This window comes from Magallana gigas, chromosome 9, assembly GCF_963853765.1.
Source record: "Magallana gigas chromosome 9, xbMagGiga1.1, whole genome shotgun sequence".
Taxonomy (NCBI): domain Eukaryota; kingdom Metazoa; phylum Mollusca; class Bivalvia; order Ostreida; family Ostreidae; genus Magallana; species Magallana gigas.
This window is the reverse complement of record NC_088861.1, coordinates 2,112,715-2,134,320: the sequence shown is the minus strand read 5'-3', so window position 1 is coordinate 2,134,320 and position 21,606 is coordinate 2,112,715. Positions and strand designations below refer to the sequence as shown.

The window sequence follows — 21,606 nt, the reverse complement described above, 5'->3', positions numbered from 1 at the left end:
TGATATTAGGAACTTTTTATGTATAGTTATTTTATCTTTATTTATTCTAAATAGAATACGTTTGTATTTGGTGTCATCGTTCATTAAAAAAAATGATACATGTCAAAGCGATAAATATACGGTGCACTTTCAGTGCAGAAAGGTCATGCTTATCGCACAGCACCATAAAACCAAAAGAAGCTCATGGACCCTTAATTTTTGTTTTGAATCTTGGTTAAATCTTTAATTCTTTTGGTTGCAGGATCCAACCTCCTTTATTAACCACTAGTTACTTCATGCGGAAATTTTAAGTCCGTTTATATTGGTTTTCTCATTTTAAATTTCGTTCATCGAGGAATTTCCCGTAAAAATCGACAAGAAAAACAAAAGACCATATTGGCATATTTTGTCGTTTTATGGAACCCAAGGCAGTTTAAAAATGCCTAGTGGACGACGCATTTTATCCCGTATTCAGTCTAATTCGTATAATAGCAGTAGTAAAGGAGGAAATGGAAGGTATTTGAAAATTTACATTTTCTCAAAACAGTCACTGATCAGCATGATCGGTCAGCTGTGCTGTACATGATCATAATGATAATTGATAAAGCAGCTCTAAAATGTTGTAAATGACAGAGTCTCTTTGTATTAAAAAAAATAAACAAAATAAATTGAAAAGTTTTTGTAATACAATGCGGATTTTGCTTAAAAGGAATGATACTTTGTAAAAATGTTATACATGACATCATATTGACTTTAGAAAAGTAGACAGCCAAATGTAAAGCTTGTATGATGGCTATGCCTGTCTATTTTTTTTACGGTACAGCCACACAGAGGACAGGGATACAAACATGGTACCGCTGGCCCAGATGGCAGTCTTACCAAAGCACTGTCACCTCCCAGAGATCCCAAGCGACCCCAACATGTCGTTCGAGGCCATGTTGTACTTCTTTGGGGTGATAGCCATGGGTCTACAGTACATCAACCTCTACCGCACAGTATGGTGGCTGCCACACAGCCATGCCAACTATGCCTTGGTAATTATTATCTTTAATATTTTGAATTGAGATTCTGTCACAAAAATGTTGCTAACTGCTTTATAAAATTAAAGAATACAATAAACTTGTATATAGTCTGTCCCATGTTATTGCTTCCATCAATTTTTGATGATTTTTAATAAAAATACACATACCTGTGAAAGAAATACAATTGAAATCGATGAAAGGGAATATATCCTAGATATCTTCATTGAACAATTATCCCTTTTCACTCATAAAATTTCACAGGAATGAAAACAAGTTTCTTACGGAGATTTGTAATGGGAAATGTTTACATCTTTTCTCCATTCGGATTGATACACTCGGAATACATCGCGCAATTTTATAACATTATCATCCGGGCTTAATAATGGCTGATGCAATGCAAAATCTCCGTAGACTTTCAATTTTTGGATGTGTATTGAAACCCGAAGCGGTAGAGGGGGCGTTTCAAAATACATAATCTGGACATTTTTCATATTAGTGGATGAGCGTAGTTTGAGCACAGAGGTATTTACTATTATTGAAATATCAAGCAAAAAGTGGTGGAAGCAAAAACTCGGGACAGAGTATAGAAAAAAAAGGTATTTTAACATTACAGGAAAAGCACTTATCTGTCAGTACCACATGGGAAATTGTACATTGATGATAAATATGTACATTATTTATATTAAAGTTGCCATAAACACTTGACATTAACATCATGTACATTTCTGATATACAAACTAGATAAATGTACATTTATATATTTAAGTTGCCTTATAAGCACTTAACATTAAAATTAAACAGTAACTATGCAGTATTTTTTTCCAGAACTTTTATCTGATTGATGTGTACCTTGTGCTGTTTCTGTGTATCCTGATGAGCCGGAGAATTGTATGGTGTTTTGTTCAAGAGGTAATTGATTTATTTTTATTTAATTTTATTTTAATTTATGTTTATTTTGAAACTTTTTAGGCAATTTCTGATTGCATGAATGATATACTAAAATTTTCTTGTGTATAGACACAAATTTTATTCTCATTCTTACTAGAACATCAGATGCATGGTATACATTGAAATTGGTCATCAAAAGTGCCACATGTAGATGATAAGATCACAAAAAAATGGTGTAAACGTATAGTGTTTAGATTAATCTCATTATCATATACTATGGAATCATTAAAATTCGTTGGGGCCAATTTTCGTGGATTGCTTAAATTTTACTGTTTTGTGGGCACATAATTTCGTATGTTATCTATACATACAAAAGGAAATATGACTCCATAACCCTAATTTATTAATTCGTGGAGGATGTTAATTCATGGATGAGAGGTACCGGTACCCACGAATTCCACGAAAATTGAGCCACCACGAAATCTAATGATTCCACGGTATAACATTGGAAAACTTTTTGAAGTGCCGGGGCTGGTGCTATAGTATTCTGTTATAGAGATGTTAATAAATTAATTCAAGAAAGTATAAGAAGTTTCTTTTTTAGGTATATGGATCAAGATCCTCAAAGAGTGTGTTGTTTTGGGTCGTTCAGTTCTTGAAAGGGGCGTTATTAGGCAGTATTGCCCTTGGCCTGGTCTATACCGCTTACATGGTGGTAGCCAACCATTCAGCTCTCTACTGTCTGTTTCTGTCTTGTCCGTAAGTATCATTTACCATTATACTAAAAAGTGGTATTATTTATTGTACAATGTCAAAACTCGTACGGTAATATAAGAATACCGGATGAGTTATAAGTATTAATTGGATTATATTACCAACATTCAACTTCATAAAATGTGCTTACACATTGTTATTAGTTTTTAAAACTCGTTACTGGCAAAAATTTTGATGGAAAATAATTTGAAGAATTTAAATAAGGTGGCAGAAATGCCCAAATGACCTAGAAAGAAGGCCAAAGGTAATCTCTACACCCCTCCCCCATTATCTTCGAAATATGACAATCCACAACTTGTAATATGTTTTTGTGCTTTCAGTGTTATAACATATGTGTTCCTGTTTGGTCCATCGATCAAACCCCTGTACCATAGATGTCTGGTCTGGCCTACATCTGTGTGCGATCGACCGCGTCATAAGAAGGAAGAAGAAGAGGTCATTCTATTCCACAACTGTGTTCTGACCCCTGATGTCATAAGGTCAGAGGTTGAATATTTCAAGCTGGACTTCAATAACCGGATCAAACAAGTCTTGTTCAATTCCCTCCTCACCGCATACTACATGACATTTGTCCCACTTTGTTTTGCCCAGGTGAGTCAAAGTGTGTCACAGGTGTGTGAAGTTTGTTTTTGTATGTATAATGACCCTATTAAACTTGGATCAATTTTGCTATAACATATTGAATAGCTACATTAGTCATAGCAAGGAGTCGGGAACCTACAATCTGCGGTAAACTACACCATGCTGTCTCAAATGGTTGATGGTTGATTTGTGTTCACTATTCTCAAACATGATTTTTACAGTGAGGGTCAATTATTCATATCTGACATTACATTTAACTTAAATATATATACATGTTTTTGTGTTTTCTTAGAATAAAGTTAAACAAAAATCCAAAATAAATACAGAAAAATAATGTTGTGACAGCTAAAAAATTAATTGTTATATAACCATTAACCAATGACCTGAGATTGTTTGATTTACCACAGAGTGTAAAGGTCCAGTATACCAGTCCCATATATCCAACCTAAGATTATTTGATAGTCTTTGGCATGCTCATTATTACTTGATGATATGCATTTTTGAAGAATAGGGATCAACAGAGCACAAAAAGTGATAGAGGGAATTACAATTTTTACTATGTTTAGCTAAAGTTGAAAATTAAAGTACAGTAATTCTGCTTTATGGCAATGAAATTGATAAACACCTCAGTACTGTAGATTTCTTAATATTTTGCGAGAGTATATACATGTATATAATTTTCCGTGATCCTGCCATTTATATCAAATCTCAATTGTGAGTGCCAAACTTTTACCATCATATCTTCGGTTGTTCACAAATTCCAGGAAAATATCAAGATTTTAAAAACAAATACGGATATGATGTATGATTTTATGATTTATGATATGATTTTATGTTGATATTAATTCCTCGTGTTAAAGTGGAATCTACAGTATTTGATGAAAAACAGCAGTGTCTGAGAAAATAAACTTTGTTTTGGCCTAATAATATTTGTTTGATCACAGACTCATCTAAACAACCCCAAGGTAACTCTCATCTATCTAAAGATTTCATTGTATTTATTTTAAGACATCAGAAGGGACGGGTTTAAATCTTCATTTGTGAATCATCTTTCAGTTGATAAAAATGAAGTTCTATTTTGGAAGAACATATTGTATGCATTCAAAAAGTTCTTGGGTCTTTTTTCATTTGTTAATGAACTTGCATCTATATTCAATTTATTCATAAGACTGGCTGCATTCTTATCTGTAAAAAGGTAGAGTTAGCATGGTGGTTTATTTTTTCAACCTTTTACAATTTCTTTATATAAAATATATCAGAATGCAGCATGAATATACATTTTACGTTGATTGAGGGAACTCTTGTGGTTTTAAAACTTATTGTACTAACCATTGGGTACAGGTTTAATGCAAGTAATGTATGTGTATATGTTATACATTACATTTACCATAGTCTCTATAGATACATTTTATACTATACTTTTTCTGTACATATTAATTTTTTACTCTAGACTTTAGCTGAAATGGACATGTTTAATTTAAAACATGTAGTGAAGTGACAGAACAAGTTACAATGTAAAGTCTTTTGCATTTGCATGATGACCTTTTTACAAGGTCATTTGTCAAGGTCATCAACAAAGAGACATGTTAAGTGGGAAATACACAAGTACAGAATAATCTAGTTGAGGTTTTTAAAGTGCTGCAGCTTCTTTATCAGAGCAACTAAACCAGGATCAAAATATATTTTTCTGAATTATAATCTGTTCTAATTCTTTAAGCATCCAAATTTTGTTGTCAATGATCACAGAAAAGATGAATAGAACTGCATGTGGTGGTACATCAAAAGTATCATTCCAGTAAATCTTGTCACTGAATAGTGCATTTGACTTGGACTATGAAATGAAACCTGTTAATCTCATTTACTGTAGCATGTTCAAAACACGTGCGAATCATGTTGGGTGAGTGGTCTATGTAAAAACGTCTTTTATTTTTCTACTTTCAAAAAGTGTTGTCTATGATTTTTTTTTATTATTTAAAAATAACTTCATGTTTTTTTATTTTTAAAAAAGAAATTTCTTAAAACCAAAGAAAATTTTGGTCAAGTTTTTGTTTCTAAATTTAATTGTTAATTCAATTTATTTTATTTGGCTTCCTAGGTTTTCTGTATTTTTTTTTTGAAACATTTTTATGCATCTTAATACTATAATTGCATGTGCTGTGATTTTTATTATCATCTTTTCTATTAATTTGCATTAAGTTTTTATTCCAAATAACTTTTTGGAATTAAAAATTAATAATATTTGATTCTTCATTTGTATTTGTTGTGAATGACATTTTTTTTTTTTAATGCAATTTTATTAAGTTGAAATTTTAGTAAGTGTAAATGTATATTGTATGAAACATTGTTTAAAGATCAAATTTAAGATTGGGCTTATAATCTTATTTATTCTTTGAAATCAGCAGTTTACGGACTCATATGAAAAGCATATACCTGGTACTGAAAAATATCAAACAGCTTGTATTGTAACTAATTTAACAGCATAATTGCTTTGCCTAATAGATGTAAATATTAGCATTTCTAAAGCTCACTAATTTATTTGCATAAATTTCTGAATTTTGTTCGTACATGTATCCATGAATAAATGAAGTGAAGATTAAAATGGTGAACATTTTCAGAACACCCTGTACTATGACACTTGGTGGGTGGGGCAACATGTGGTAGTCACATGGCTTTCTGCTTTCCTGATGCTAATCGTACATTACCTGCCCCCCAAATACCTGGACCTACTTCACAGAACGGCCCTCCATCTGGGGCGCTGGCAGAAGGTGGAAGGAAGACACGCCCATGTACCTTATAATGCGTAAGTAGCCATACTGAAAAGAATGGCATAGTTTACATACTGTAAATGTATTACATTTGGCTGTGCATTCTTTCTACTAGCATTTTTTTTGCAGAAAGATAATTCCACTAAATGAAATTCAGGGCTAAATGCAATTTAAATAATTTATTTGTAAAAAAAAAAAAAAAAAATAAGCTGATCAAGAAATATTCTAACGGTAGTTCAAATCAATGCTTACTTGTTGAAAAATCATTTTCGATAAAAATCTTACACACTAAAATAATGAGTTTACAGAACATTGTCTCGCATAAAATTCGAGTTGCTTAGTTTAGATAAAGGGAATGAGATTTGCATGATTAGAAATGGATCCTACAACTTGACGTGTTTTGGATTTCAGTTGGTCTGAGCTGACAGTATGGCCACCAGGTGCTCTTGTAAAACATGTAAAGGGACTGTTCAAGGCTGAGGGGATCAACGTCACAGCAGAACCGGGCAATGGCATGCATGGTCGATTTTTTGTAAGTGTTGGAAAAACTGTCCCTTAATTAATTTGATTACTTAATTTACTTCATCATGTGAATTTTATAAATTGTTTCTCTATTTTTTTTCAGTTTCTATTCCACCAACCAATGAGGGTGGTAAATTGGTTACTTATTTTAACATGGCTCCTGGTGGGGTACCAGTTTTTCTGTCTCATTCAAAGCACAGAGTGGAACCACATAGTCTGCATAGCTCTTGTTTTATTCTGTAACTATTATACTCTTTTTAAGCTTTTAAGAGACAGAATCATTTTGGCAAAAGCATATAAAGAGGAACTTTCTGAGGATGATAGATAGTGCAATTCTCATATTTATGTAAACACACCCATGACTGTCATTTTCACAATTTCAAAGTTAAATGGTTGCAGAACTTGCTTCAAACCCTGACAAAAATTACTATTGTATCCAAAAGCTGATTGACGCTAGACAGATAAATGTTTGAAATACATTGTCTTGATTTTAATTCAGTAGGGCTATTTTGATTTTTTTTAAATGTAGATGGGTAAGAACCTTGGAAAAATCTCTTTCAGGCAAATTTAAAATGGTTTACCATACTCTGCAGAGCTGCTGTTGCCTAGTGATGGATTTTTAGACTTGTATAAAAATGTATTGGTTTGCAGTAAATTTACACAGCTACCATACTGATGGATTTTTTTTTAACTTCAAAAATCTTTTGTTCATTTTATAGGCTATCATAAATTATTAAGGTATAAATGAAGTGAAATAAGAATGCAGCAGTTTCAGTAGGGATTTATTCATACATATATTCATGCAATGATTTTTGATATGGGTGAGGGAGAGTTGTGCAACCACAAAAGCTGGACTTTGTCAAGAAAATATTTCACATGACAATGTTTTTTGTTGTTATATATTATTTATCAAAGCTTCCCATGCCAAAATGTCACAAATAAATCTAGTAACATCAATAAAAGTAACACTCTTCAATCATTTCTTATACAGTAATAAATAGACATTTATACATTTTATTTATCTGCATGGGATGTCAGATTTTATGTTGTTTGTGAGGTATTGTACATGTGATTGTTATTACTTATTTTAATGCTGAGTTTTACTCACATATACATTCTAATAATAAATATTTGCAAAGCTTATATTACATTTTCTTATTATATTGATAAGATTTGGTTCCTTACTGGTGACAAAGGATTTTTTATTACTTCAGAGGAAACTAAGATGAAAATGTCTAAGAGTAAATTTTAACATAGTATATATAAAATATGCATTTTTTAATTAAAACAATAAGATTGGCAATATAATTGACGATTAAAGGACCAGGAAAAGATTTTTAGGCCTCCTGTAGTACATTTATAAAGTACAAGTATGTTCTCTCATAAATGGCTTTATTTAAACAACAAAATGATTTCTTTGGTGATTCATTCCGGATATGAAGGTAGCGACATTGCAGAAAAAATACATGTACAGCGTACATACCTGCGTTTGTGGGTAATGTAAATTTTTTCTGCAATGATCAGTAAAATTACTGTTAATTTACGTAAGTATGTTAGCTAAAAGAAACAGCCAAATTGTCTCCTGTGAGACTTTGAGTCTTGACATCATCATGATTATTTCGTGCAGTTCGTGATATTTCTTAGGTCGCTGTAGGTTTGACCAATTGATAAAGAGGGCGTGTCAATTTCAGTCCTGTCAGTGTCTCGTAAGTTTCAGCTGCTGTAGATTTACACCAATCGATAAACGGGGCACGTAGATTTCAGTATGGCTGTTTCTATAGAGCTATGAATTAACTATAAGTTTCCATAAGAAAAAGAAGGAATAATACTTGGTAGATGTTAATATATGTTTATGCATCAAACAAGCCAACATTTTGAACAAAAATAATTTTTTATTATGGACTGTACATGTATAAAAAGAGATACGAATACCTCACAGATCTGCTGTAACATTGAGATAAATGTATCCCATATATCACAGAATGTTCACTGAACAAGCAACATGAGGAATATTGTCGTATAAAATGAAATTACTCGAGAATATATGGACGGCAAAAGATGAAATCTAGGTGCTATCAGTATTTACGACTCTGACTGGACAGGTAACGTTAGCGTTAGAATCTAAAACAGAAAAAATATAAAATAATAGCAAATTAAGAACAGTTTGTTTCCTCCTTTCTCCTTTCTAAACCTGATCAATTCCTAAGGCCCCATAAACTGAAAATAGACTTGGGTCAAAAATTATATTTTTCATTTTTTGATTTAAAAGAGTCTTATAAATGACAAAAGGTCACTTTGATTAATATCCCATAACAGAAAATTCATTTAATTTCTTAAAGTAATGTTTCAAAAGTCAAATAAATTCAAATTTTGACTCAAGTCTATTCAAAGTTTATGGTCTATGAGCCAATAAAATTATATTCATCATTCAATTTTGAGAGAGGATAAAGGCAGGTCAGTTCACAATTTCCATTGGACCTGTTTATGAGACTATCTTAATTTGCTAAAGTGTTTCTTGTTGATCTGACATTTACATGCATATCACCTGATCATACAAATCATTAAACCAATACACCTTACCCTAGTTTTGCGGTTAAACTGTGCCACACAGTCCTCTTGTATCAGTAAGTAAGGAAGAAATATGTCAAGGTAATATTTGTTTGACCTAGTTTCCAGGACAATTCGGTCCTCTCCAACATCCACACTCAGTGTGCTGGCCATTTTCTGGAAATTAATTATGCACAAAAATGTGTAAAATGTTTAGCATTAAATAATAATACACAAGTTAGATAAACTTGATTTAAAAAAAAATAATTTATTAATAATTCAAAGGAAATTAGAAAAAGATTTTTTTTCTGACAACTGTTCTGTAGATAGCAATGAAAGTAAATAACAAATCCACAAAATAGGATAACTACCACATGTGGGAGGCTTATTTCTGCTACAAGGAATTCTGGGTGTCCTTCTGCAGGTTCCTGAACAATCTGAAACTCGGGCTTCTGGCCTCTGTTAAAAAGAAAACAAGATCAAGTGAAATTTTAAAACTTTTCTGACTTTGAAAGCTATAGATAGCAAAATATGTGCATGATGACTCACATGTAAATCAATTAATTTATACCAAGTAAGTTTAAAGAAATATTATGCAAGACCACCTTTAAAAAAAATCTTTGTTTGCCTTAAAACAAACTGACAAAAAGTATTAACAATCTGAGCATATTTTTTAAAATTCCAGTTGTTTACAGATAAACTTTCTATTTCATTTTTGGGCAGAAGTAACAAATTTAAAGAAAATATTAATACCAACACAAAATTTAGTGGGGGGAAGACAAAGAAACATTTTTTCAAAGGTGGTCCAAAACATTTTCTTCTACTTGAATATGTTGGGTTTTTTTTCATATACTTCATAATTTAACAACTGCAACTATCTGGATTTTTAATGACCAAGTCACCCAAACAATAAGCAAAAATCTATGAACTTTAAGATTTTTAAAGAGAAACTGTTACAGGGGACAAAAATAACTACCAGTGTCAGTTTGTTGAAATGTCTGAGTTATGCAACCTTTACTTTTAAAATGAGACAATTGAATTGTCATACCTGGCTTTGAGTTCCTCTTGAGATAGTGGCTTTGGTGTGTCCATCTCTTGGATCAATGGTTTCCCAGGCCCATACATCCCTTGGCTGCATGGAGTAATTAACATTATTGTTTCATTGAAATGACTATTGTAATACTCCGACCACATGTATAAAGTAAGGGCAAAATTTTGTACTTCCTGCTCATTTCAATAAATGTTAAATGAAAGTGTGTTGATGCCTTGTACTTACTCTCCCATTTCCATGATCACCGGTTTGGACTGTGTTCGAACATTCTGTTCCTGAAGTCTTCCCACTGACTTCCTGTTCTTTAGAAGGACCAAGTCTGAAGAAAAATTAAATTGATGTCAAAATTGAATCTACTGATATGTTGAAGCATGACTGTAGCTTCAAATAAGAAAAGTTTTGACATGAAATGGCCACTGGACTTCAAAATATACTTTGACTGAGAACCAGTGTAGCTTTGCAGCTAGATTTGTTCCTATTTAAACAAATTTAACATTTTCTTAGCAATAATTTCCTACTACTTTGATCAGTAGAAAAAAAAATTGCATTCAATGGTTACTTCATTATTAACAAGAACCATAATTATTCAATAATGGAGCAGAGGTACTGCTAAGAATCATCTCATAAAAATATGCTTCAACAGCAAAGAAGAACTGTCCCAAGAGGAGTTCCCTTTCAGTGCAGGACTGACCTCTAGAGAGTGTGATGGAGTACTTCTCCTCCAGACCCTCCAAGGTCACTGACATAAAGAACGTCCGGAACACCTCACTGTCCTTCATCTTCTCAAAGAAACTGGGGTGTATCACAACATCATAGGCTGTACAGCCCTGTCCACCTGTAATAAGAGAGCAGATCTTGTCACTAAATCAGCCCACCATTGTAAAACAGATTCCATCACTCAACTATAGACTCTACAGGCCTCTCCACCTGTTACAATAGAACATGTCATAAAACTATGTCTTAGTCTCTTAGACTGTCATAATAGAATAGATAATGCTACTTTACTTATGTAAAGAGCCAAAATAAGATAGATATTAAGATTTTCTTACAAACAACACATCTCCTATTTTGATATCAATCTTGCAACAAACTTGCCAATATACACTTGGACAGTGGATGTTTGTGAAAAATTGCCTTACAGACAATATACACTTTAACTCACTTTTATTTTCTAAGTATCTTACCCTTTTAGCTGCTCATAAAAACACAATGGGAAAATAGATACTTGTGCAGATTCCCTGTTATATATAACATTTCTCACTTTTATCTATCTCAGCATGGGGTTCCCCAATACTCATTGGGACACGGAATCCGAAGGGATCCTCCGATTCCAGCAACTTCAGTAGGTCTTCCTCCGTAATGTCCTTTGGTTGTGGAACCTATTTAAGGTTGAAAAAAATAATTTGACTAACTAATATATCTTCTTGTGTCAACCGTTAATAGGTGTTTAATTTATAATTTAGTTTCAACTTAAAGCAAAACAACAGAAATTTTACATTTGCAGCACTCAAAAATAACTCTGAATAATTGATAGCTATATTGGTACTTTAAAGAACACACAATGTTGAATTCACTTACATTGTCAGCTTGGCAGACATTTATGAAAACCTTTTCACCATTTTCTTTCTTTGTTTTAGCACAAAACCCTGTAATGATCATTGGTGTATTAACTATATGAAACAGCATTTCTTTAATTATATAAGGACTGATAAGCATTCTTTAATATTATAAGCAATATTGCTTAGTTAGCTGCCTACACATATTTGACAACAATAGATTCATTGGTTTTTATGAATATGTTGTAAGCCTGTCTGTATGATCATAAACGATGTATGAGATACGAGTCAAATTTAAGCCCCATAATTTCAGGTAAAGTAAATTGCTATTTTATTTTTTTACAATAGTTGATACAATATATAATTTTCACCAATTTATTTGATATATTTCCATTGGCATTGATTTGCTATTTTTATTCAAGGGTGCGAGGAACGTTACAGTAATCAGTGACATTGTGAAGATGAGTCCACAGAATCAATTTATTTGTCAAAATTTTATTTAAATTTAATTATTCTACTGAGGCGAAGTAAAATACGAAAATATCTGTACCTGGTCTTGGGACAACTGTGGTAAAGGGAACTTTATTGTTAGGGTCAGCTCCGCCATCCTGTAATCCCTGTAATAAAGCGACATCAAATAAGATGATAAAAGAAAACAAATTACAGTGATGACCGGTGTGTGAGGAATTGATGAACATGGCACACACGAAAAAAATCAATCAAAGTGAGTTTACCGACTGTAGTAGGAGCTTTTTCATTAAAGCCTCCGCTTCATCTGCATCTGGCTCCAACATTGTTTATCTTTATTTACTATATATCGTAAAGAAATTCTCGAAACTTGTTAAGACATGGGGGCTGCCATATTGTTTAAACTAAAGTTCAAGTCAACATCGCACAGATCCGGATTTCGCATCAAACTCCCAAAACTCGGATAAAGTACAAAATTAATTCCTAATTTACACAGTATTTCTTAAATATTAAGATATATTGCATATTTTAAAATGTTAATTTGTTTGTCTTTTCAAAGGGTTTCCAGAATTGACAACTCAACTATTTTTTAACAAGCCATAAAAGCACTGATACTTGTATCAGTTGTAAAAGATACTTGTTGGGATATGATCATATGTATCATTTAAAAGAACCGTTAAAGAATAAATCATTACAAAGATCTAAATGTTTTTTCTTGAGTATTAGATGCTACATAAAAGTAGTATATCAAATGTGGTACGAAGTAGGTTTTACTGGAATTTAACAATTTCTACCTCCAGTGATTTTTATGCATCATCAATTACCATGTTAAATATTGCACCCTGAAAAATTGTATTGAACCTCGGTCGGAACAAAAAAAAACCACAGGTTAATTATATCAAATATCAGTTTCATTATATATCAAGTGACACTAGAACTGATCGACTGTATGTATCCGTCAGATATTCCATATTTCTCTTTACAAAGTGCTACAATGAGGAGAAAAAATGTATATATATTTTGTGTGTCCCTATGACAATGAGCAGTGGCAGATTAAATCATACATTTATATTTTTGCTAATCAATATTTAAAACTTATTTTTGTGTGTGTATTTATTTTTGGTTTTGTTTTATAATAAAAATGATCAGAACAATAGCAATGTGCTCTAGCTTGCTTTTTTAAAGATGTAATAGATGGCATCATAGAGAGCTTTATATAGAGGTAGGCATGTCCGAAATTGTGTTATCAATTTGCGGTAGGTAAATTAAGCAAAAAAAAAAAACAAAAACAAAAAAAAAAAACAAAAACAAAACAAAACAAAACAAACCACAAACAAAAACACGTTAACAAATTTATTTAATAAAGGAATTAAAATTTTTTTTAAAAAACCCCCCAGATAAAAAGTAAAAATATGCAAATGAATGAAGTATGGATGGAGGTTAAAGTTACTGCTTAATATGTTAGCGCAACAGCCAAGAGCAATAATATCTCCCTAGGATAAACAATTAATATGGATAGCTAAATCAAATCAAATTCTACAAACTGTTTTTAAATTGAAAATGATTTATCTATATAATGTACGTTGGGACAGTATAGTACATATGTACCATATAATAGTCATATGTAGTGGTGCAAAGACAATGAATGATTTTGAAAATTAGCTCAGATTGACAAATTAGCAGTTCGATGAAACTAAAGTTAAAAACACTTACAAATTGTGTAACATTGTAACAACATGTACAACAAGAACTTGGTCAAATCGAATTAAACGACCTATAGCCAGATGGCCTGACTGATATTGGTGTCTCGGGCTATAATAGTGTGTAATATGGAAAATGATAATATATTCCTCTGTAAAATAACTGTAATGATTTTTGTTGTTAAAAGTATACAGCTAGATCATATGATTTATATTAACACATAGATCTAATGCAAAAGCTTTTATGCTGCTCTCTGCTGAGATACTGGTCTGTCGTTGCTTAACACGAGAACTAACCTTTTGTCGCCAAATTGCAACAAGTGGTTGGTCGTTTTCTGGTGAAACAACTGGTCTGTTTTGATTTCTAGTTAGTTGTGTTCTGGCGCATAAACTCAGCTTCTATTACTGGTCTGTCGTTGTTGGATAAAAGGCTATGTCCGAACAACACGGCGCCTTTGAGGACAGCTAGTCTCGCCTTATGAGGAAACACTACTAAGCATTCTAGAAAGGCTTCTTTTACAGCATCTTATGGAATTGTTGATTCCGAAAAGCAACCTACCATCAAAATTACTTTGGATCCTTTAACTTCTGGTTTAGACAGAGTTTGTTTAACATCTTTTCACATGAAGGATTGAAAAGAATTCGAAACAAGTCTTTGTCTATTCGAATTTTGTCTTTGGTCCATTTCAACGATTTTGCGAATTGGGTCTCTTTAACTCTTTGGGAAATATCTTTTACCCGTTTTATCTTTGTATTTTATTACAAAGGTCGGCGGGACTTTCAAAGTTACTTCTCTCATAATAATGTCCTCATCTACTTTTTCGTATCTCTTCTTTTCAAACAGCCGTAACAAATCAAGATAATCAGCAGTGTTATTTTGGCAATACGAATCCATGAACTCCTCTCTATGAATATATATCATAAACTGTTTTCCAGGATTATCCCACATTGCCACCGGCACAATCAACACCCAATAAATAGCTGCTTCCTCTATTGTGGTTTGTCAAGTTTTGTGTCCATTTAGCATGTGATATATTAGGTATTTAATGGCATATGAAACAATATCTACTGCAGGCAAATCTTTTCCTTTGACATCTAAAACCTTTGTGTCAGAAGACAGTCTCTGGAAGGAAAACCAAATTTTACTTACAACGTACATATATATGCTTTAGTAAGTTACAAAAATGAAATGCAAATTTTGTATGATATCATACTTCTCCTGATCGAAGTTTATCATACAAGTTCATTTGAAATCTCTGAAAGAAGAAACATCTAGATCTTTTCTGTTCTTCTGCATCTAACTCTAAGTACTTTTTCTTCATTGTCAAAAGCCAAGGAATTCTGTTTCTCGTCCATAAGAATATCATTGGGGATCCGATGAGTCGTACATACAGTTGTTGACTTCCAGTCTGCCCTCAATTTAATAAAAATCCTTGCAAACTCCACCTCCCATTTGAAGTTATTTCAAGTTTCGTTTATAGAAGTTATCCAAGATTCACAACAAATTTAACCTTAACATGAAAAAAATGTGAACATGCATAATGGGAACGGAGGGATTATGTACTAATTAAGATTTTTCATGCTCACATTAACAAACATTGCCGATTTCCCATGTTAAATAGTACGTTAAAATACCTCTCATAAAGTCTTCACAAGTCATTATATTCCAGTATTTGATTTTCGTAAATTTTGTGTTTTTCGCTGTTATAGTGTTATTTGTTGACTAGAATTTAAAACTGAATTTATTTTGATAAATGTTTATTGTTGTATGATATTTTTATAACACTATAGTAATAATCAATACGCATGTACATTGAACAATGTACATATGTACATGCATATATAAGTAGTATGGGTCATCTTTGTATATACTCGCTCTAATGGAATGTCATAAGTCCGAGTAGATGCATACATTAACTGTAAGTACTGTCTAAAAGAATACATGGATTAATATCAAGAAAACGAACCAAACACGCATCTCGTACAACCATTCACACTTAGGCTTTAAATGGCCATATGAGGTCTTTTGAATGCCTGACAATGTACGTACGAACACCTCCGAGTCGGATGCTTAGGACCATAAAATCACGTGAAATCTGTCTTCACTAAAAAATCAGCGCTGGCAGTAAGGCTTTTGTCAACAAATAAACTTATACAATGCAGTTGATGAACCCTAGTTTTTTCCAATGTAAAATGAGTGTTTGTAAATGTGAACATGGAAATAGTAGATAATTAATGTAAATATTGTTTTATGTGTACAAAATGCTTGAAAAATCCAAAAGCAAATAGAAAAAGTAGCATATTTTAAACGTAGTATTTTTTAAAAGTAACCAATGATGCATTTCAACCCAGGAATGTCATTTAGCTAATTAGTCAGTTTGTCGATTACGTCTGTGCCTCATTTAGTATGTGAATATATTTCGACGGCACAGAAAATAGTTTCCTTGACCTGTTTAATGATTGTGGATAAAGATAAAACCGTTGCTATGGTAGCAAGCTGAAAAAATCAAGGGAAATTTTCATATTTTGAGGCATTTTGTCATGGGTATAACTCAAATATAAAATATGAATTTTTGATATCCATTAATACCCTGGCAACTGTTGCCCCCAGCAACCAATGTTCAGTGTATATTTGTATTTTACTTCCAGGTGTATTCCTCTATGAAATATTTTGAAAATTGGCGACTATGCTAAGCCATACCCCTATACAGTAAAACTCGTTTAGTACGAACACAGATATAACGAATTCTCGAATAAAGCGAAGTATTTTTTTAGTCCCCTGTAAAATTCTTCACTAATGTTTGCAAAATTTTACGGTTATAACGAATTCGGATAAAACGAATTTACGGATATAGCGAACTGATTTTGAGTCCCGTAGAGGTGAGTAACGGAATTTAACACTTTTATAACGAATTTCTTTACTGTTTAAATATCAGCTCTTCAATTTAACATAATAGTTTGAATGAATTTATTTTCATGTAAATTTTTCCATTTTTAATCCAATTATTAAAGGTATCAAAGGAATGTATTTTTATTTTAAGCCTCAATTAGCAAAAAATGTAGTCTTGCAAAAGAAAACATGTTTATAGTGAATTCGCTAGTTATTACTACGAATCCGTTATACGAATATAACGAATTACGGATATAACGAAGTAAATCCATTGGTCCCTAGGACTTCGTTATAACCGAGTTTTACTGTATAAATATTTTATTCTTCCATAGAATTGATGTGTTAAAATTTTGTATTCTTTAGGCTTCAAAGATAACATGCATGCCGAAAAAATATGTTCAATCCATTTTTTTTAAAAAGAAAAGAAAGAAAGAAAAGAAAAAGCCAGAAAACAACAAGTTTTATCAGTATTTTTATATTTCTTAATCATTGTCGCATTCGAAAGAGAGTATTTACTTTTCATGTTGTTCAAAATATAGGTATCGACTTGCTTAGATATTTTTTTCATTTTCTTGTACTACCATCATACTGTCAAAAAAACTGGTGTATTACAAAACGTAAAAATTATAGCTAAATACTCAAGGAAATATATTGTCCAGTCGTACAACTATATCTCTGATACTTGGTCTTTTCTGGGCGTTTTTATTTAGACACTTCCTAACCAATGTATCCAACTTGTATTCAGTTTTTTTAATACGCGTTGGTCAATATATATTTCATTTTCTATAAGTTATCCGTGATACAGCTCCCACAACATCAATCCAAAAGAGTAAATATCAAGATGCTGTAGAGTGTGGATGCGAGAAGTATCGAAGTTCAGGAGCTAGATACAGGAGAGTGCGTCGGCCTCGAATTGTCTGGACACTGTCAATGGAAATTGATTGTAATTCATACATATACCCCTTTCAAAATAAAATGTACACAGGATATATGACTCAAAATATAAATTTACAAATTCCTAATTTACATCGTATTTCTTAAATATTAATATATATTGCAGGGATTGACTGCTACTGCATTTTTTTAAAATGCTATTTTGTTTGTCTTTACAAAGGGTTTTCATAATTGACAACACAACTATTTTTTAACAAGCCATAAAAGCACTGATGTATCAGTTGTAAATGATACTTGTTGGGATATGTACCTGCTATAATCATTGTTCATATCCAATATATAGATCTAAGTTCATACTGAATTTATATGCATACAGTAATTGATCAAAGACCGCAGTGAAGTTTCCTGATATTTTCACGGGAAAAAATCGGAACAAAATCATTTGTATTTGAAACGAAGTGTACAGAAACACTTTTCTGCTAATTTACATGATATAGGTACGTACCCTCTTCATTTTTCTAATATATTATCTAAAATCTCAAAATGATTTATTAGCGTTAAAAGTTTAATGTTTTGTAATTATATTTGTATTGTAAATTTTGAATTAATCATATATATAAGGAAATAAGTTCCAGCAAATCACCGTCACTAATTTCCTTATATCATTTTAACAACATAGATGGATCGATTAAATCAAACTTGTCCTTGCATTGAAATTACCTCATATAGTGAGTTTTTATCTATCTCTTATTTCAACGATATATTATGTCACTGAAGAGAATGCAGTTTTAGCAATTAATGTAGTATATGTCTAATTGATAATTAAAAATGACAAGACGAGAGAGTATGTAAGAAATTTATGACTTTATCTTCATTAAGATTTTAGAATTTGGTTAAGACTTTTATTATTTGCTTCATGTTTGTTTTGTATTAGGCTCAGGCTATCAATTATGTGTTTTTTATGCATAGGTTTATAGTATTCGATGGATTTAAGATTAAAAACGTTCAAATTTCGGATTCGTGTTAGCTGGTTGAAAGCCTTATACGTTGTATGTTTTCGCAATACAAGACTGCGTGTATTTTTGGCAGTGCATATAAAAATGAAATATAGGCTATAAAAAGTATCTTGTGTTAAAGTTTTTTTTTTTTTTTTTTTATTATATCAACAAGAGTAAACAAATATACAAAAACTTCAAAAATTTCAATTATAAGCGTACAGACATCTTGTATAATTCCTTAATTTTTCATATTAATGCTACAAATAATGTACAAGTTTTCATTGAGAAGACATTTAAAAGTATATAACTATTTGTCTTAAAACATGTATATTAATGCATGTTTATATATATAAATATTTATACATAGATATAATGTTTTTAATTTTGGTATATAATTGTTTATGTAATATGTATTTAGAGATACATGTACGTCGATAATCTATAGATATGCATAACTATGACTCACAATACTTGCGTCTAATATACATGTGCACACACACAAAAAAATTGTGTTCACAAATATGAAAAAACTTACATAGTAAGCTATCATAGTAAAAGGTAGAAATATATTAAGTAAATGTACATGTAATACCCTGGCTAACCCGGAGGACAAACACATCTACATACAGTCCATCACATGGTCCCCGGGTGTAGCACATATACACATAGGCAGACCCTAAGTGTCTAGGGTATACAATAGTAATCACAATATATTTATTAATGTTTTAAGTTTTGATGAATATTTCGATGATTTTAAGTACATTGTAATGTAATTCATATCTCTAATTAAGTAATTCTTTACATATTCGTTTAGACTTTGAGAGGTTTCATTTTTTTCTTCAAATCTACATAACATCTTAAATTTGTAAATTCTATAAGCAACATAAGATATAATATTGTTCAAAAATTGAACCTTGAGGTTATTTTCATAATAGAAGCCTATGATTACATGTTTCCACATAATATCTAAATGCAAAGTCGTACAAAGTTTTGACCATATTTCTTTGACATTGTCATAATTCAAAAATAAGATGTTCAACGTTCTCTGTTGTGTCTTGACAATAATCACAACATCTGCTTGGTCTTAACTTACATTGATGTAAAAATAAATTGCAACTTAATATATTATTCAATAATTTGTAATTAAATTCACATATGTTCTTATCATATATGTTTTTAATTTTATTAATGTATATTCTTTTCCAGTTTTCTTTTTGAACGTTAAACATGTTCTTATAATAAGATTTATAAATGGGTTTTTGGAACTTAGTAGTCAACAAATTTTCATAAAAGAATTTACATTTTTTGTTTGTTATTGTATGCCATCCTAAATGAAATGTATAACTTTTCTCAACATTACTTTTTGTGTATTGACTACATGTCATATCAAAATTTACACATTGTTGTCTTATTACGTTTCGTAAGATATTATATTCACATAGCCAATTACATTTTTTCAACAAAATATCAGATAATTCATTTAGTGTTTTCATTTTGCCATCTTTCTTGAAAAGATCTCATATAATATACCACTTTTTATCCATCGTAAAAAACACAACGTTTTGCCTTTATATTTAAATAGTTCGTTGTTGTCCCCCGCCGCAACGCGGTGCGGGGACATAGAAATGCCGGGCGTCCGTCCGTGCGTCCGTGCGTCCGTGTGTCCGTGCGTCCGTGTGTCCGTCCGTCACACTTTTTTGTAAGCGCTCTCATGCCTACAAATTTTGACGGATTTTCATTAAATTTATACCAAATGTTTATACCACTAATACTTTGGTCAAGTTCGAAAATCAGCATTGGTCGATACTTTTTGTTGGAGTTATAGGACTTTGATCACAATAATGACTCTGTTTTATCCAAAAATTGACCTTGTAAGCGCTCTCATACCTACAAATTTTGACGGATTTTCATTAAATTTATACCAAATGTTTATACTACTATTACCTTGGTCAAGTTCGAAAATCATCATTGGTCGATACTTTTTGTTGGAGTTATGGGACTTTGACCACAATAACGACTCCGTTTTATAAAAAATTTGACCTTGTAAGCGCTCTCATGCCTACAAATTTTGACGGATTTTCATTAAATTTATACCAAATGTTTATACTACTATTACCTTGGTCAAGTTCGAAAATCAGCATTGGTTGATACTTTTTGTTGGAGTTATGGAACTTTGTGACGGATTTATCACACTTTTTTGTAAGCGCTCTCATGCCTACAAATTTTGACGGATTTTCATTAAATTTATACCAAATGTTTATAGCACTATTATCTTGGTCAAGTTCGAAAATTAGCATTGGTCGATACTTTTTGTTGGAGTTATGGGACTTTGTGACCTTGTAAGCGCTCTCATGCCTACAAATTTTTTTGTTTATACCGCTAATACTTTGGTCAAGTTCTTTTAGATTGTAGTATTTTGGATATATTTGCGACAGGAAAAAATAGAAAAAAAAATGGGTGGTGGGGGTAAAAAAAATGTTCCTCCCAACCTCCCCACACATTTAATTCTGGAACAGCCCTGAATGTTTGAAAATATTCCAATATACAGTATACTAGTATACTGCTTGACCGGCGGGGGACCCTGGAATTCTATTCTTGTTCCATAGGGGTTGTTGTACACATGTTACGTTTGACATGTTAAGAATGTTATTTTGTTTTTTACAACTATTAAAACAACAAAATATTTCTTGATAAAATTTAGGAATATGGTTAATAACTGTAAAATCTTCCATATTTCTCTCAGTCGTTGATAATATGTAGTTCAAATTAAGGTTGACCCTTTTCAAATAAGCATTTATGACCTCATTAATTAAACATGACTCTGATAATCTATTAACCCAAGATGCTTTCAGTGCTTTTAACTTGAGTTCTATGTCTATTACACCGATCCCGCCTTCTTCTATTTTTCCTATTAATGTATTTCGTTTAATTCTGTCATGTTTGTTCCAAATAAAATTGAAAATGGCTCTA

The 21,606-nt window shown here is 31.7% G+C and overlaps 2 protein-coding genes across 6 annotated transcripts; one reads left to right on the top strand and one right to left on the bottom strand.

Moving 5' to 3' along the window:
• The first annotated feature begins 312 nt into the window (after window positions 1-312).
• Window positions 313-7,675, top strand: LOC105346313 (transmembrane protein 39A). Of its 5 annotated transcripts, XM_011454845.4 has the most exons (10): window positions 313-495; window positions 803-1,013; window positions 1,827-1,910; window positions 2,494-2,648; window positions 2,984-3,254; window positions 4,190-4,210; window positions 4,414-4,440; window positions 5,861-6,045; window positions 6,422-6,542; window positions 6,636-7,675. In XM_011454845.4, exons 1-10 carry the CDS (start codon window positions 419-421, stop codon window positions 6,858-6,860), a joined length of 1,377 nt encoding a protein of 458 aa, XP_011453147.2. In that variant the 5' UTR covers window positions 313-418; the 3' UTR covers window positions 6,861-7,675. The 5 variants fall into 5 exon arrangements, with proteins under 5 accessions (XP_011453147.2, XP_011453151.2, XP_011453154.2 ...); XM_011454849.4 differs by lacking the exons at window positions 4,190-4,210; window positions 4,414-4,440 and adding an exon at window positions 5,113-5,142; XM_011454852.4 differs by lacking the exon at window positions 4,190-4,210.
• A 729-nt stretch (window positions 7,676-8,404) lies between these two features.
• On the bottom strand, window positions 8,405-12,564 carry LOC105346343 (PIH1 domain-containing protein 1). The gene is made up of 10 exons (XM_034475885.2): window positions 12,421-12,564; window positions 12,237-12,303; window positions 11,709-11,776; window positions 11,392-11,509; window positions 10,822-10,965; window positions 10,356-10,449; window positions 10,128-10,211; window positions 9,451-9,538; window positions 9,113-9,256; window positions 8,405-8,653 (listed from the first exon to the last, which is right to left on the bottom strand). Exons 1-10 carry the CDS (start codon window positions 12,478-12,480, stop codon window positions 8,615-8,617), a joined length of 906 nt encoding a protein of 301 aa, XP_034331776.2. The 5' UTR covers window positions 12,481-12,564; the 3' UTR covers window positions 8,405-8,614.
• Between the last annotated feature and the right edge of the window lie 9,042 nt (window positions 12,565-21,606).

Bases quoted from the DNA above. Each gene is read 5' to 3' on its own strand.
- LOC105346313 (XM_011454845.4), top strand. From the start codon at position 419: ATGCCTAGTGGACGACGCATTTTATCCCGTATTCAGTCTAATTCGTAT. The intron at 3,255-4,189 runs GTGAGTCAAAGT...GTTTGATCACAG, and splicing joins TCCCACTTTGTTTTGCCCAG to ACTCATCTAAACAACCCCAA. The intron at 6,543-6,635 runs GTAAGTGTTGGA...ATTTTTTTTCAG, and splicing joins GCATGCATGGTCGATTTTTT to TTTCTATTCCACCAACCAAT.
- LOC105346343 (XM_034475885.2), bottom strand. From the start codon at position 12,480: ATGTTGGAGCCAGATGCAGATGAAGCGGAGGCTTTAATGAAAAAGCTC. The intron at 10,450-10,821 runs GTCAGTCCTGCA...ATTTTTCTTCAG, and splicing joins CTCCATCACACTCTCTAGAG to ACTTGGTCCTTCTAAAGAAC. The intron at 9,539-10,127 runs GTATGACAATTC...TCTTTTTAACAG, and splicing joins CAAGAGGAACTCAAAGCCAG to AGGCCAGAAGCCCGAGTTTC.